Below are 18,624 nucleotides of genomic sequence, written 5' to 3' on the forward strand. Positions count from 1 at the left end.
CAGACTTTTAAATTAAATGTTCCCTTCTGGTGGAATAACCATTCCAACTCAATCCGAGCAGCTGAGTCCTTAGCCATCTTCAAGAATCGGCTTAAAACACGTCTCTTCCATCTTTATTTGACCATCTAACTTTAACACTCAATATTCTAATTCTATTCTTTAAAAAATCTAACTACCTTTCTAATCTTTTTGTATTCTATTTTCTTTTCATTTATTATGCAATTGTATATGTACTGTATGTGTGTGTGTATGTGCAAAGACCTCTAACTAGCTTGCTCTATTCTTTTTTTTTATTTGTATTTTTTATTCTATCGGTTTTCTTTTTATTTATTATATTATTTAAAATCCCATGCTACGTGTACTGTGTTAACCTAACTGAGACTTGTTATAGCACTTACATATCATTGCTTTTTTGTTGTTGTTTTTTGATTGCTTCCGCTGTCATCATCTGTAAGTCGCTTTGGATAAAAGCGTCTGCTAAATGAATAAATGTAATAAGTCACACTTTTTTTCATAGTTTGGCTGGTCCTGTGACTTATAGTCAGGTGCGACTTATTTTTTTTAAATTAATTTGACATGAACCGAGAGAAATGAACCAAGAGAAAACATTACCATCTCCAGCCTCTCGTGGCTGTAGACGGTAATGTTTTCTCTTGGTTCTAAATAAATGCGACTTATAGTCCAGTGCGACTTATATATGTTTTTTTTCCTCCTCATGGCGCATTTTTGGACTGATGCGACTTATACTCAGGTGCGACTTATAGTCCGAAAAATACGGTAATACTTCTTTTTTTTTCTATGAGCATAAGAAACCTATTCAATTACATTAAACAATCTTACTGATCCCAAATTTTTAACAGCATATATAGCCTATAAGTATGCAAAAACTTTGCATTTCTCTGATTCTCATCACATTTGTGTGTAAATGTGTGTTCTGATAGCCGTTTACATATATCTACCACCGTATAAAAGAGGTGAAATCTCTATCTTCACAGAATATATAACCCAGCCCTAAACAGAGGAAAGATGCTCTCATAAACTCAGCCAGTGAAATCCCCTTCAGAGCGGATCCAGCAGAAACCTCTGGAGAACCTTCCCCTCTCTCACTCATCAGCGGCCGCTCGCGCCGTCGCTCTGGTCTAAACATCTTTTCTCAGCATGGTCCGGGCCACCATATGCTCTTTCATTATCTGGAGCATGCATTACCCGAAGAGCCCAGAGCACACCCTTCCTTAGGCCAGAGTCGGATGCAGTCTGTCATTTACCACGATGACTCCTTAGGAAGGCCTTTCGCTCCCGAGGCCTGGCTGGATAACGAGTTTGGGAAGACAGAATGGAGTTCATACCACTGGTTTAGAGATGATACTGATCATGAATGCTAGACACTCAAAATGAGATCTACTTTTATAAAGTTAACAACATGCCTGACAATGTAAGCTTTCACATCAGTAAAACAGCAATTATGATAGATATTGCACACCTAGCAGGATTTCTTCTGCCAGTTAGTCGGTTCAAACTCTGCCTGTTTCTTACAGTCCAATAAAAGCCTGATTTCAGATCCGCCTCTATCCAATCAACAACTGATCTACATAACCAAGTCCCACACTACACTGTTTTTTCAATATTTAGTTTCACTCAATGGTAGGCCACAATATAGAAGAAGAGATCTGTCTCTACTCCCATTTCATTGGGACTCATGACAATTAATACAAATACGAATTATTTTAATTTCCAATTGTTTTCTTTTTTCTAGTGTTTCTGCTTCGGTGTTCCATAGAAAAAAGAACACTGAACAGGTTTAAAATATACATTTTAATGGTTGTGAGACCTGTTCAATTAAAAAAAAAAACACAAGACATTAGAGCACTGCCAGCAATGACACTGCCACACACACAAAAAAAAAAAAAGATAGAGAGAGAGAGAGAAGCCAATTTCTTGAGTGAGTCAGCGTTGAGAGAAAGTAGAGCATGATAATGGCCAGTGGTCCCCAAGCGAAAGGCCCCCGGAGACCCTGCACACAGCCAGAGCACAAGAACGAATGGCAGATCGGTTTGCTGTGCTTTACAGCAGCGTGTCTTTCTCTGCAATCCATCACAACATAATCACGACATTCACATCCAGCCGTTCATCTGCTCTCTGCTGCCCAGGAGAGTTCATTAATGGAGAGCAAGACCAAAACATGAAACCGCATCGGCGCCTCCAAATGCCACCAAAGATACAGATATTCTGATTATGCAGTGTTTACATACATCTTCAGCAGTTATTTGGCTGCTAACTTAGTACTGCAAAATTATACCCAATAAATGGTATCACTCTTAGGGAGTTTATAAACCGTTAAAAGGAAAATGGAGGGCCTAAAACCTCTTGTAGCAGAGTAAATATCTGTGAGGTCAAAGTTGAAACCGCTCTGAGGACCTCATGAGTGTATGACAGCATTTTAATCACCATGGAAACTGAACAACATCGAGGAAAGCAGTCGCATGTTGAAAGAAGCAGCGCTCTGTTCTTTGGCAAGTCTCCATTCGTCTGCTGTCTGGAGACTGCGGTTAGCGAGCGATGAATTAAATCCAGTCCCCTGTCAAAAATCCTTCAATTGATTATGCTAATTCACTCCTCATCCCACATGAGTCCTTATTAAGCAAATTATCCTGAATCAATTTTTAACCCCATACATTTCAGCCACACGCAAACACAAACGTTTACATGCCGTCTTTCTGCAAGTATAACTCTACAAAAAAAAAAAAAAAAAAAAACTGTGGTTGTGGCGAGGAAAGTCTGGGAGGAATTGGTGCTACATAAAGCAGTATCAGGGGAGGACATGCTGAGTTACTGCTGGAGAAATGAGCATCATCCCCCACCGCTGCCGAAGCCAGGCTATTTTTGGGTTAAAACTCATCTGTGGTGCTCCTGCGGCTCACAGAGCTCAGCGGGTCTCAAAACAATAATGGCTCTTTTCCACTGGCAGATATCTAGCATGTTTCATTTGTGAAATATTCTTCAAGGATGCAATTCTGCTTCCAACTCTTATTTTGATTCCATCATGATTACTTTCAGTGGTTTGGAAGTTCCTCATTAAATACTGCATATACTAAATTAGAAATCTACACAGAAACATGTTTATCGTTACATAAACAGAACACTTTCCATATCTTTCACTGGTCAACCAAACATATAGTTGTGGCCAATCTCACACTATTGGCTGAGTCAGTTTTGATGGTTTTGAACAAAGATATAGACTCAAAGTAGTCAGTGGTTCATGAATTGGACTAAACTGGTTGTGCCATATGTTTGTTGTTGCGTGCAGCCACCGAGGACAACACAAAAGAAACATGCATTAACTATTCATAGACTTTGGCACAAAATCACTCTTTCTCATCTCATTCATTTCAATTCAGTCTAACAAGCTCACAACTCTAAACATCATAACTAAATCATTACTGTTTTTGACATGACACTGCCCTCAATATAAGTGCAGGAAAAGCTTATTTTGAATTTAAAGTATTTTAGCATGTCCACATCAATAAAAGTCATAGCTGACTGACAGAAGCATGTTTTCAGAGGCACAAGGTAAAGTAAAGACAGACATAAATGTGCTATATGTATGTTTTGATGAGTGGCAGCATCTCTTAATTGTCTCGGTGCAACAAACTGCCATCTCAGAGAATAAGATAACTCCACCATTAGCTGCATATTTAATCACACACAGCATGCAAATGTGTCATCTGTTTGAGAAAAAGAAAGCCTGTCTCTGCGACACGTTTTGAACAGGGATCATTGCCATACGCTGGATTTGATCCACTGTGTACTTCTTCATAAGCCACATGAACATTAAACATTTATTAGGTTGTGAATCGCAAAATGATGCCTTCTATTGCTCTTGCTTAGTGATCAACGTTAAACGTTAAACAGCCAGTTGGGAAATCTGCCACAAGCCAAGATCTAGACATGTGAGAGGACAACTCAAGAACACAAGTGCTGAGGGGGTGCAAGATCGTTGACAGGGGGAGCTGGGCAAATAATAGTAAATATAACCAAAACAGCTTATTATTATTATTATTTTATACAAGTAATAAAATAAATATAAGGAAAACTAGCCAACTCGGTTTTGTCATATTCTCTTATTAATTAAATGTCATATTAATTATGTAGTCCATATGTACAGTAAAGGCAAATTTCTGTTAAAGACACGTCCATGTGGAGATGGCAACTCAGCGTTGACATTGGGTAACTTCATTTTAGCAGCCGACACTGACTGAGGAAGCAAGGGTTTATTAATAAATAATTCAAATATCTTCTTTTTCTCAGACACATTCGTAATCATTTTGAAGGTGCTTTGAGGCTTAATGCACGAGCTTGAGCGCAGAAGAGGCTTTAATATTTAAGGATGGTTTATATATTATTATATTGCTCAGTTTAATATAACATGCTACTAGCTGACTAGTACAATCTTTAGTGTGGGGCAGGCTTACTTAGCACAAGGATTTTTAAAATAAACTTCTATAATTACGAAAAGTTTGACAGCTGCAAATCATAATTCATTGCACATAAGTTATGTATGCATAATGTGTTAAATGTTTTTTGTTAAGGTTTTTTTTTTTTCTTATCAGCTTATTTATTAAATACAATAGGCTACATCCTGTATATAATTAATTCCAGGAAGAAAAAAAAAAAATATGTGGGGTGCTATGGGGGAGCTTTTGTCTTTCTTCACTTGCTAGCACCTCCTTAGAACCGCTCATGCATATGAGTCATTAAATATCATGTTAACTGTGTATAAGATAATAACATTTTTGTTGTGAATCCAGTACTCCACTCCTCCCTTATTTTTCCTTTGCACTGCATCTTCCACAATGGCAAGCAAACTACACTTGCTGTAATCTAGTGCACTACTTTACCCACACTCATTTGGTCAAGCTCCATAAGTAGACCTCACTTCCTTCCTTTTTTTAATTGAATTGAATGCACACCCAACCTTTGAATCCTTTCCAAAGGATGCATGAATGGCATAAGACCATCCTGTCAAATGAAATGTTCATCAAAGAGAGCAAAAGACTGGTGTTTATCCCATTTTATAATCAGACATGCCACCATGTTTCTAAAATTCCCAATGAACTTCTAATTCAATTAATATCAAATATTTTTGCTGAACATTCAATAAAATGGATTATGTATTAAATAACCACATGGTAATACCTATATTTGGATAATTCACAGATTCTCTGAGCAATACTTCAATGCATTGATATTATACCTTCCTGCTCAGCACTGGATATCTGTCCACCCATCCAACAAGGCTACTTCAAATCATATTAAACATGTGAATCAAATGAGGGAGAAAAAAACACTTACGTAATTTGAGGCGAGATCTGGATGTAGGTAATCAATACCTGCAAGGTAATGGCAAAAGGAGACATTACTGGACGTTTAATGTTTACGTTATTGCACATTATCAAGCCTTTAAGTGTTAATAACTAATCTCTGGCAGCCAGAATTCACGCACCGTCGTCCATGATGGCGATGGTAACACCTTTGCCAGTGAAGCCCATGTTCCAGGCTTCTGCCACATTGAGATCCAGCCCTGGGGTCCCGTCCGCTTGGCCCGTATTTATCTAATCAAACAACACCAAAGCGTCACACCAGCTGAGCATCCACCGCATAGAAAATTAGATGTTATGAGGGGGGTGGTACAGGAGGGAAAATAAATGTCACGCAGATATTACACTTCGCTGAAACCCTGCTGTGCAGCGTTTATAGCTTACAAACTAAATTAAAGACCGTTCTCTCTGGCAAAACAGACAGGGATGCCTGTCACGATAAGCCTTGGAGAAATAAGGAAGATATCAGCGTGATTTGACATTTAGGAAAATGGTTTAAATGAGGAGTATCAGTGATTCCAGCTAATCCAATGCAGTCGCTTCCAATGCTAAAGGTCAAATCAAATGAAGACATTACAAGCTGTAATTACTCACAAGATACCACTGCTTGGTGAAAAGCGGGTCACTCATGTTGATGTCAATGTTACTGATTTCTCTGTAGCCCCTCTTCTGACGGCCAAAACCCTCCTGTGGATACACATTTTTCACCTGAAAAACAAAGCAAGGAAACTTTCATTGGATTTCAGCCTTGCAGTCTCACATATCTGTGCTTGAATACCAAGTTTTAATCAACAAATACCATACTAAGCATGCAGCAAAGTACATTTGGAAGAAGGCACACATCTGTGCATTTTCTTGCTTTTTTCATAGATTTTTTTTTTTTTTGTTAGATTTTGTTTAAAGCAGTTGTAACTGATGAATATCATCACACATCTCCGGTTGATTGTTTACATTATGAATTGCAAATAAATAATTATCTAATTAAATATGCATATGTTTTTACAAAGGGGATTTTGGATTTCTCTTTTCATCACCCCATGAATCAGAAAAAAAGTTCACCATGTTTTTAAGAATATTAAATGTTACATATAATCAGATTAATTAAATGTTACATATAATCAGATATTTATGATGATTGATTTATGATAAGAATGATATGTTACTCATGGCTCGATGGCTGTCCTTTAAAGTAGCTTCACAGCGTGACCTTTGACCTCAGCAGCAGCCCTTCACTGTAAACATGACATCAGCCATTCCTCACAGACAACGACACTCTCACACGCTGGCTCCAGATAACAGATCAAAGTCTGCACTCACATTCAAAGAGCGCTTTGATGGCGGCACAAACCAAAATACTTCCATCAAACGGGCATTTTATTTTTCACAGCCATTTTGATTATTCATTTACATTTTGATCTTAGTTGCAGTGTAAACAGACTAGAGAACATTTTTATTATGTGGAGGGTAGGGATGAACTCAGTAGCAGACGGGAAGTACAACACAACGGTTTATTAAATACAAAAAGGGGAAAAACAAAACCCACGAGGGGGAAAACAATGACAAGGGCAGTGACTAAACAACTAAACAAGACTGGGTAGACAAGATAAACAAAGACTCTAAACACTAACTACAAACAAACACTCACAATTATACAAAGACTTCTTAAAGGGGTTACAAGGATACAATATCTCACGAGGCTGACATGTAGAAACACATATGAGGAAACAATGCACCGACAAAAGACAGAGCACACAAGGGGATCTAAATAGGAGAACTAATTAAGACACAACAGGTGGCACAGATAAGGCAATCACGAGAAAAATAGGATAACGGGGGGCGGGGCAAAAGGACGAGACAACACAAGCACATGGCCCAAAGACAAGGCCATGTGCTTGTACACAAAACACGGGTCTGTCATGATCCTGCCTCAAGACTAGAGGAAAGTCAGGACATGAAGGCAGAACCATGACAGAACCCCTCCCTTAAGGAGCGGCTTCCAGACGCTACTCAAGGGAACATCAAACACGGGACATAACTGACTGAGACAGAGACAAAAGCCAACAAGACATGACAAATAACAATGAATACACAACGGCAGGGTTAGGGTGACAAATAAAAAAAAAAAAAAAAAACAAGGAAGGGGAGGAAGCAGGACAACAAAGTTCAGGGGGGGGGGGGGGGGGGGGCTGGGGGAGTCCAGGGTGGGTGGGTTGTTGCAGAAGTCTTAGGAGGACGGGACAAAGGCTGACGACGAGGGGTCCGGGCAGGTCTGGGTGGGGAGTGGTCTCTGGACAACAGAGGACATGACAGGAGTGAAGAATCCACTCCCCGTCGGACGAGTATGGGAGGGTGACCCCCTTCCTGTCGGTGGGGGATGACATCCAGCATTGCCTCCAGAACTCCGACTGTCGCTGAGGCTCGGAGGGCCTCCTGTCTGCACAAACTGCACAATCATTGGTTTATGGAGCTCAATAAAAATGAACCAATGGTGAGCGAGCCCGGCTGTATAGGCGGCCATCTCACCCAGGAAAACTGGTTTAATTTGACTGCAGCGACGATGCAAGGAGTCCTTTCAAATAGAACGGCAAAGTACGCAGTACTCACGCAGTACTCAGTACTCACACAGTCACACATCCTCCTCACTTACACTCAGCACTGGTGCCCCACAGGGATGTGTACTCAGTCCTCTCATGTACTCCCTGTTCACTTATGACTGCCCTGCTAAGAACAGCTCCAACATCATCCTCAAATTTGCTGAATATACAACTATCCTAGGGCTCATCACTAATGGTGATGTGACATCTTACAGAGATGAGGTTAATGCACTCACAGCATGGTGTGATAACAATCTCTCTCCAAACGTCAGCAAGACCAAGGAGATGATCATGGACTGCAGGAAGTCACAGAGAGAGGGTCGTGGTCCCATTCACATCAATGGAGAGATAGGAGAGACAGTTAAGAGCTACAAGTTCCTTGGCATTCATATATCTGAGGACCTTTCCTGAAGCCTACACCCAGAGACCATAGTTAAAACAGCCCATCAGCGTCTCTACTTCCTGCGGAGACTGAAGAGGTTTGGCGTCTCCTCTAACATCATGTCAAACTTCTACCACTGCACTATAGAGAGCATTCTGACCGGCTGCATCACTGTATGGTATGGCAGCTGCTCTTCTTTGGACCGAAAAGCACTTCAGCAAGTGGTGAGAACAGCAGAGCTCATCATTGGACAAACTCCCAGCCTTACAGGACATCTATCAGACTCGCTGCTTGAGAAAGGCTCGCTGAATCATCAAGGACCGCACCCACCCTGCTCATCACCTGTTTGCCACACTGCCATCTGGCAGATGCTTATGATCCATCTGATCACGGACAACCAGACTGAAGAACAGCTTCTATCTTCAAGCCATTAGACTACTCAACAATCAGCTGTCCTCCATCTAAAAACTGGAATACATGCTGCTCTTTTGTTTATTTTCATAGTACTTGCACTGCCACTTTTTTAATATTCCTTCAGGTTACTCTGTGACACTCTACAATGACATTTTGGACATTGCTTTACTCAGAAATACATCTGAATGTGTTCTGCTCTTAAGTTTATTTATTGTATTAGTTACTTTAATGTATCTGTTACTGCCACTTATGTGAATATAATGCTCTGTCTGTGTCTTTCTGTCTATGGGCACTGAAGTCATTCACAAATCTCAGTGCTCTCCATGTACGTCTATGTCTTTTATGTCTTGTTATTGTCACTGTATGTCTGAGCCTCATTACAAGCATTTCAATGCCCAGTTTTCCCCAGTGTTAACTATGCAAATGACAAATAAATGCTTCTTGACTCTCTTGATTACACGTTCCATATCTAAGGTAACGTTAGTAACCATGTACGTTCCCTTATGATACTACTCTCGTACAGCGTCATATGCTGTTTAGGCTAGATGCTATGGGGACAATACAATCACAATGAGTTTTCGTTCAAAGCAGTAAGAAGGGCTAGTAACAAATGCATAAGAATATCCCAGACCATATTGGGATGCAATAGTGACAGTGATCTTGTTGTCCTCATACAGTTCAGGAATGTAGATATTTAGAGCCATGACAGGGCAGAGTAAGTTCAGGTCCTGATCATCCAGAGAAGGAGGAAGAGCAGAGAGAATGACAATCTGGTCTCTGAACGGAGTGGAGAGAACTTTAGGGACGTACCCATGTCTTTGCTTCAGGATGACCTTGGAGTCGCCAGGCCTGAACTCAAAACAAGAAGGGCTCATAGAGAGCACCAGTAGGTCTCCCACTTGTTTAACCTATGCTAGAGCCACTAGCAGAGCAGTTTTCAGTGACAGAGGGTGTAAGGCCTCTCAGAACTGTGGATAGATCCCAGGTGGGGATAGTGAAGGGACGAGGAGGGTTCAGCATTCTTGACCTCTTAAAAAAATGAACAACAGGGTTGTTTTTACCCACAGACTGCCCTGCTATTGGGGCATGAGAAGTCGCAATAGCCACAACATAGACTTTAAGGGTAGAGGGAGTATGTCCCTTATCCATTAAGTCTTGAAGAAAGGACAATCTCTGAGATATGTCACAGGGCCGCACACCAGGTATTGAAAGCCGACCATTTAAGGCTATGGAGATGGCTCGTGGACAGAGCTCTCTCCTGTTATATGGTGTTCTTGACGCTCTCTGGGAGGCCTGTAGGCTTCTGTCGAGAGGCCATACATGGAGTTCCCACAGCTTGGGTCTGGGATGCCATATTGTTACGTTTGCTTGAGAGAGGAGGTCCCATCTCAAGGGAATCGGCCATGGCGCTGTTAGCTACAGCTGCAACGGATCTGAGAACCATGGTTGGTTCCTCCACAGAGGGGCCACAAGGATGACCTGATTCATCTGATGACCAGAGGGATCAGAGGGACCAGAGTGATCAGGGTAAAAGCATAGAGGAGGAGACTGGGTCAGTCGTGGGCCAGTCCATCCTTGATTTTTAAAAAATAAATTGGGCAATGAAAGTTGTCTTTGGAGGTGAAGAAGTCAACCTCTGCCCTCCCAAAGCTGTCCCAAATCTTCTGAACAGTCTGGCGGTGAAGGCTCCATCCCTCTTTTTTTCAGAATGCACTTACTAGCGCTGCTCTTAATTATAGTACATAACCTCATTTTACTGTGTTCAACACCCATTTTGACACTCCAGGGATGGCCTGGCAGGCCTTGGCTCATGTGGCCAAGGGTTGTATTGGTGTGTTTTATTGAATCTGCTATAAGAGCTGCTAGGGGGCTATGTGGGGCTCTGTGAAGGGAATAAACACAATGCTTCGAGCACCCCTGGAACAGAATGGGGTGACAGGAAGCGGGGAGATGAGGCATTTTAGAGGGTTGTCTGGCCACAGCATGACTTAGCCTCCTCCTCACCCTGGATGAGGCATCAGGCTGATTTCTGACTCCCTGTAGCTTCGGCTGAGGCATGGGATGGTTTTATGGCAGTGTGGTTTTAGCGGGCTGGTGTGTCGCCACAGGCTTGGGGTGACTCGAGGCAGACGAAGAAGAGTGCTTGTGCAAAAAGTTTCACATGGCCTGGGACGACTTTTGTGCAGCACTTGAAGCGCTCTTTGAACCCATCTACAGCAGGGCCAAAGAGACCAGTGAGGTAGAAAGGTGAGTCAAGGAAGACATTTTTATCCCCGTCCTTGGTGAGAGCTCAAGAGGCAGGGCGTGAGGAGCATATCCGTGAGCACAGAGAGGCCAGACTCATATCCACACAATGTGGACATGTCATGTCAGTGAGTGTGGCTTCAGTGTGGGACTTCTCCAGGCATCACACTCACTCATCGTGCCATTCATCAGCAAGCACGGGGCCCTGCACAAGCCACAGCCACGGCGTGACATTTGAAACAACGTCACAAAATTTTCTCTAGATATTTGCTCTTTTCGAAACCCCGCAAAAGCAGGTGGAATCTCGGCTGCTTGAGCTACTTCCTGGGTTTGTGACATCACAAACCCAGAAATCTATCTTTCTTTAATCCCAATATATGTCACTATAAGAGAGAAAAAAGCATCTAAAGGTTTTGTGTCTTATATCTACACCAATTTCTTTGATATGTATGGGAGTATGTATCATCTTCAACACTTAATTGGGAAAAAGATCTGGAATATACTTTTGAGCAAGATACTTGGGAACTCATCTGTGAAAATGCTTTAACGTTTTAATTTAATGGTAGACATAGATTATTGCAGTCCAATATTATATACAGAGTATATTATACACCTGAAAGATTACACAAGATAAGTGATTTGTATTCAGAATGTTGTCCTAGATGTAGAGGTGGATACATTATTGCATATGTTTTGGACATGTTCTGAATTTACATTTTATTGGAGAAATATAATACAAACTATTGACAAAATTGCTTATGTTAAGCTTCCATATGACCCGAGATTCAATATCAACCTAATCAAAGGAAGAATTTGCGTTTAGTTAAGAGTGCTCTGATAGCAGCAAATAAATGTGTAGCTACTCAATGGTAATCAGAAAGAAACAGGTTTTAATGGTTTTAGTTTTTAATAACCCTGGTATGAACCACTTTTCTTCAATCTATAGGAGAAATATATATCATGATATATACAGTATTACCATGATAAAAAATGGCTTGTGGAAACGTCTATCTGAATCAGAGCATGTGCTTCCTTCTGCAAAGGGGGAAATCAAGCTCAGCCGGCACTGGGTTCAAGGACATGATAATTGAGTTGTAAGAATTTGAGCTGAAAGGAGGGAAATTGACAGGTACAAGTGCTGTTCTCTGGATTAAATTGGCTTCATGGGTTTATGGGTCGGTTATGTCTATTGTTAAGATTCACATCATTTGCAAAACCATTTCTACACTACTGTATATTAGTACTGAAGGACACATTGCCTTTCATTTAGCTATTTTGCAATCAGTCGCATAGTGTTTCACCACCCATTAAAAAATACTATAGTAATTTATAATAAATACTATAGTTTTTTTTAACCATACTATAGTAAATTACTTGAATTCATTTGTTGTGATAATTCTATAGTTGCTGTGGTAATCTAACAACTATAGTAATATAAACAAATTACTTTACCGATACTGTTCGAAGTTTTCTACAACTATAGGGTATATTATAATACAATATACTACAATTTACTGTAGTCAAAACTAAAGTATACTACAGTATTTATTACAGTTTATCAGTTTGTTATAGTTAATAGTAAAGTACGCTGTAGCATTCATTAAAGAGTGTTGCAATAACTATAATATAAACAGCATAATACACTGTATATGGTGTTTCTGGTTAAAAAACACCATAGTGTTTACTATAAATTACTATAGTATTTTTTCATGTGGTTATAATAACTTGAAGAAATTAGATTTACATTGCAAAAAGGGATTACAAGCATTTCCTAGATAGCAACATTAAGTGCATAAAAGTCTATAAAGTTCTCAAAACCACGTTCTTATTTTAAGTGTTATTTAAATTGCATTTAAAGGTAAAGTACAGGTGTAACACTTGTGTACTAAACCAGAACCCCTAGCAAAGAGAAGAGCCAATGGCTAACCTCTAAATGAGATCAAAGAAAATGTTATGGCATTAAAAATGACCCTCAACACACATTTCTGCTCTTATTGTGCACAGTTCAGTAGTGCATCATCTGTATAGTCCTTCAATAAATTTCAATAACTTAAGAAATATGAAAGTAAAACAGATCATGGAAGGTCACATTGACTTCAGGGAGACGTTCAGCAGCATAATGAAGAAGGGCGTTAAGGGACAGAAGGGGAGAGCAAAGCAAACATTAGCAGAGTCTCAGTGTAAACAGCCAGAGAGGAGTGTGTGAATGAGCAGAGAACAAAAACAAGAAACCGATCAATACGCCGCGCTCTGTGACAACACTTGAGCTGAGATGACTGTGGCGATGGAGAAATCTCCCCTTCATCTGTAAGCACTGATTCTGAAGGGCCTTCCAGGGCCACACCGAAGGCTGTTTGCGTGAATATGAACAAGTAAATCACATTCCACATTTCGTTCATAGCTGAGTACAGATGAGTACACGAGTCCACTAATACACTTGCCATTTTTTGGCAAGAGTTTTTGAGTCAAATTGTTATGTTTGAATAGATACTTTACTTTTATTTGCATTTGCAATGTTTTTATTTGCTGTTGTCCATTTGAAGGTTTTAGGCTGTCAGTGAGAACCACCGAGCTAAAGCACATCACAGTCGGTTACTGAGACGAGCGTGCCGTTTGTCAAGATAATGAATGGATTGAATGTGATAGGTCTGTCACTTCTGAATTTATTACCCTGGTCCCTGGAACAGCCTTTAAATGAATCAAATCTGAGATCGGGGAAGTTATCAGACATCAACCGTACAAACGATGGAATAATGGGATTTTTTACATGCATGTATAATTTCAGAGGCATTAGTTATTGGAGACCATTTTCTTTCTTGTGGAACACTGATTTTATGACATTTCGCTCCCGTCATGTGATGTATTTTGGGAGATGATAATGTAGGGCCAGACTTGATTTTATCCATCAGGAAATGAGCAGAAGACTGGGCTTTAGTCAGGTGGCTGGAGGCGGTGCTTGATTTCATCAACAAATTCCTGATAATGCCTTTTTTTCCTCATTTAATATGTCAGATTACGCATATTGTTAGAAGAAAGGTTTCTGGTAAAAGCTGAAAGATATTTTCTTTCTTAAGTACAACACAATGCAAGGCATACTTCATAATACAGGTGCGACACCTGTGAAAAATAAATATGAAAATTCCTTCTTTTAAAATGTCTATGTTTATGGGAATCAGTTAACTAGCCAGAGTGGCCATCACAACTTCATTTAATGCATCCTGATGTTTTGAAGATCTGTGGAAATGATGCTCAGTATGTCAGTGAAAGAGGGCTGTGATGGTTTGGAAACATGTTGTGCCGCTGGATGAGTTAACACACTTGGCCCTGATGAACAGACTAATAAATAATACAGCTCTTCAAGCCCGACTGAAGACCACAGCTGAACATTAATAGCTGTTTCATTATTAAAAGTGCAGAAAGTGAACAGATCCTCTCAAATCGCTGCTGTAGCCACTCACAGGATTATGGAGGCTGATTATAGGCTTAAAACTTACAGAGTAAAAATCTTCCCATTTTATGTCCCAAAAATCCATCTATGGTTCATTTATTTTTATGAACAAGTAGTCTGAGCTTCAGACAGATTGGAAACCAAAACTGTGTTTAAGTGTAGCGGGTGACTTCCAGGAGCACAGCTGTATATTTCACATTTTGTGACAGTGAAATAACCAGCACTTATTGGAGTCTACACACATTTTTGGACACAGTTTGTTCACATCCTAACATAAAAACAAAGCAAACACATCTCCTGTCAGAGATGGCAGCTGTTAGCCAGACTAATCACTTCTGATCAGCTTTTTTGAGTTCTATAAATCATTTCTGATGGGAATACATACATTATGAAAATCTTATGCTGTACATTTAATCATGTATGCTGTATGTGAGATTGTCATAATAATGTAACCTCAAACTGCATAGTGTCATAACTCCTGATAAAATACCACTCAAGATAATCCACTCAAAATAGCATCAAACTAAGGTACGAGCCAAAACAGAGTGATTCTGTGATTGACGTGTCAGCAGATGCGTCTGGGCTAGTTTCTGTGGTTCAGGTCTTACCCGGTGATCCTTCGCCAGGCGCCGGTGCTGCTGCAGGCTGCGTTTCCTCCTGGTTTTAGGGATTTCCCGCGGGTAGAAATGAAAAAGTCCCTCGCCTAAAGGAAGCTGAAATAAAACACACCTGTATTAGAAGAGCAGTTTGGCCTCTTAGGAAGTGTGGAATATGATTATGAAACCCAACAGAGGCATGTTTTCCCAAGTATGACTGATGATGTTTTTAGAGGTCAAAAAATGACTGAGTATCTGGCTATATGTCAGTATTTCATCCCAATGTGATTTCATAAACTTATGGGAACTCTTTAATGTACCAAAACACTCCTCAGCATGAAAATGTGAAGTGTTCCCAGAATAGTTGACATTTTTTTTTTTTTAAATTCAAGGAAAGAAGTGATTGTTAGTTCCCAGAATGCTTTGCGTATGGCTGGATATGGAGAGTAAATATTGAAATGAAGTGCTATTTTATGTTTTTGAGTGAGTGTTTTGTGTAATATTGTTATCATATTTTTATTTTTTAAGTTGATAGCACAAAACATTTTTGACTGTGTAATATAAGATTAAAGCTAAGCATTTATGGGTCAAAATCTGCTTCTAATACCCCCAGAGATGATCATTTTGATGTGTATTACAAGATCAACTGACACTGTTTGAATATTAGACAACAACATCATCTGCTCTACGAAACCTTGTCTGACACCAGCTAAATAACACATTGTATTCGAACTCCAAAAACATCAGTTCATATTTCTAAAGTTAATAAATCCCTAGATTAATCGAGCAGATATTGTACTACACTATATTCTTTAAAGTTACCTTAAAATACTGAAGTAGAAATAGTGCAGTCTGAGTGCAGAATATACCACAACTCAGATCATCATCTTACATCTGAATGTAAAATCAGCTCTGAATGACCATCACATATAAATCATATTTTGGGAGTTGTATTGTATTTTTCATTTTAACTCATTTTGTACATTAAACTATAATTGTAATTTCTATAAAGTTTTAGCTCTTTTAATTGACCTTTTGGTTTTATAGACTCTTTTTATGTATTCCTAATCATTCCTCTACTTCAGGAGGACAAAGTCATTTCACCACCAGGATGTCACTGTAAATGAAAATCCTTTTCTACGAGACTTGCCATGATACAGAAGGGAATAAAAGGCACTTATAGTGAATTGTGATTGAGGGATTGAAGTCAAACAATGCGAGCGAAACGCTGCAGACTGTCCAGTACAGCTAACAGAGCTCAGTTTTTATAAAGGTGCATCTTAATTGAGCAGAGAAAGCAGAGAATTGCAAAATTCAAGAGGAGTGTATACTGGTTTAGACAGAGTGGTTGTGAATTAGGAGGACAAAATCCCTCTCAAAAAAAAAAGAAAACCTTCCAATAAGCCATCTGCATGATAATGGGTCAGGTGTTCTTCCTAAGCTGTGTTCCGCTCCGGTGAGAGCTGCAGCAGACATGCTTTGACATGTGACGAGACCGATTTGTCAGGCTAATCAAGTCCTCTGTTCGGTGATAAATGGCCCTTCATGAGATGGAATAAATAAACACTGCCATGTCCGATGAAAGACTATCTGCTCATAACACTTGTGGACTGAAAATAATAAAATTCTGCTATTTTCTGCAGTTCTGAGGAGTTAATGTGTTTTTTTTTATTTATTTTTTTATATATTTCCATTGCACTCCAAACATGAAACTGTGATTCGTTTATGTTGACTTTTAAACTTGCACATCCTAATACTAGCCTAATGTTTTCATAAATTATCTCTCCATCTCTAGTTACACACTAGTCAAATGATCTTAAAGCAACTACATTTTTATTGAAATCATAATTTGGAGCCAATCCTATGGATTCTTATGAAATCAAAATGTACAAAAATCCGACTGGATAAACTGGCACTTCTGTTTTCACGTGTATTATAATAATAATAATAATAATAATAATAAGGATTTTATTTGTTAGTGTTCTTATTCATCCCTGAATGATTTGGCAGTATTGAATTCTGTACTCTTTCCTTTAAGATTTCTCTGGAAAGCCTAATTATCCATATGAACATTAAACATATAAATAGTTTTAAATTGATGTTCTGTAACATTAGAGCAATTTTAATCGCCAGGCTTTCAACTTCAGAGCTTGCATTTCGCTGAATGACCGCAGCACATCATTCCAGAGGAATATTTTTTTTTTTTTTTTTGTCCACATGAGAACACCTTGTACTCAGAGTTTCATGAGTGATTGCATAATTATAAATGTCTCAAAACAAACATGCATGCATCAGAGTGGCACAGTCTTCTGTGTATACTGCTGTACCTTCCTTGCGCTCCCAAAGCCGTGCTCCAGGGCAAGTTGATGAGCATCTTCGTTCGTCCCCTCGTGCAGCTGGACCAGAAAATGATCGCTGAAGATGAGCTCCTCGTCCGCTGCAGCTGTGAGCATCAGAGCAGTGAGCAGGAGGAGAGCCAGCGCTGTCCCATCTCGACAGGATCCCAGCATCGTGCCGTCTTCACCGCGCTGTTAGAGAGTGAACGCTGTCGAAGGCAGAGGAACGCTGGAGCTCTTCAGCGGGACTCGTCAGGACGCATCTCTCAGTCATCGGGGGACCGTGCTTGTGTGTGGGACCCTATCTGCATGTTCTGCCTCCCTTTAATCTATAATTCAACGGCTCGTTTGCATGTGACGTTCCACGGAGAGATGCCCAATAAGCTGAAGCGGGTGTGGCTGATCGCCTCTCTCCCTCCCTCGGTAGTGTGCATGAAGTAGTGTAGCCTACTTCAGCACCCTGGAGAATTCCTCCATCCTCTCTGGTTGTAGTTTACCCGGCTCGGATGCGCTCGATTATTTCGACTTGTTCCTCAATTTGTAAACGAGGCTTCAAAATAAATGCTCGTATTTTTGTTAAAGCGCTCATATCACAGTAGCTACAAAAGTAGTGTTTCCAGAATGACGCAATTGTAGTTATGGATTTTTCCCAATACAATTTGCTGCGTTAGTCTATATGAATATCATTTGCAACTACACACTTAAAGTAGCTCCAGTCCAAACCTTCCATTCAGAAAATATGCTACTTTTCAAGCCACCCAGTTCTAATAATAATAATAATAATAATAATAATAATAATAATAATAATAATAATGATCATTTAAGCTTTTTTTTTTTTTTGCTATGTTAATGTTAGAAAAAGAAATGTTACCATTTATCAAACACTTTTGATATCTGAACCATCTGAAACCGTGAAGTTTGAAAAGCTAACATCCAACTAAAATGTAAAAAAAAAAAAAAACATTCCACGAATAGTGTAATGATCGTTTGCTAACATTTTGCTAACTTTATTGAAGACCATATAACGTTGAGCAAACATTTTAGAAGAAAGTTTGTTCTTAGCTTTGAAAACATTTGCCAGAGCGTCTGTTTACCATGATAGCCTAAATGAATGAGGACGTTTGTAGCTGCAAAAAGAAAAACAATTAATAATTAAATAATAATGGGGTCATGAACTGCATTTTTATTTTACTAATATTACTACTACTATTATTATTATTATTATTATTATTATT

The 18,624-nt window shown here is 39.5% G+C and overlaps 1 protein-coding gene across 1 annotated transcript in view; it reads right to left on the reverse strand.

Moving 5' to 3' along the window:
• LOC127969646 (neuroendocrine convertase 2) overlaps nt 1-17,921 on the reverse strand; it is an 83,005-nt gene extending 65,084 nt beyond the window's left edge. Inside the window, exons 1-5 of the mRNA XM_052571697.1 lie at nt 17,381-17,921; nt 15,066-15,170; nt 5,970-6,083; nt 5,501-5,609; nt 5,350-5,387 (exon numbers count right to left, since the gene is read on the reverse strand). Coding sequence (XP_052427657.1) covers nt 5,350-5,387; nt 5,501-5,609; nt 5,970-6,083; nt 15,066-15,170; nt 17,381-17,563 — 549 coding nt within the window. The 5' untranslated portion in view covers nt 17,564-17,921. The remainder of the gene's footprint in view (nt 1-5,349; nt 5,388-5,500; nt 5,610-5,969; nt 6,084-15,065; nt 15,171-17,380) is intronic.
• Between the last annotated feature and the right edge of the window lie 703 nt (nt 17,922-18,624).

This window comes from Carassius gibelio, chromosome B13, assembly GCF_023724105.1.
Source record: "Carassius gibelio isolate Cgi1373 ecotype wild population from Czech Republic chromosome B13, carGib1.2-hapl.c, whole genome shotgun sequence".
Lineage (NCBI taxonomy): Eukaryota > Metazoa > Chordata > Actinopteri > Cypriniformes > Cyprinidae > Carassius > Carassius gibelio.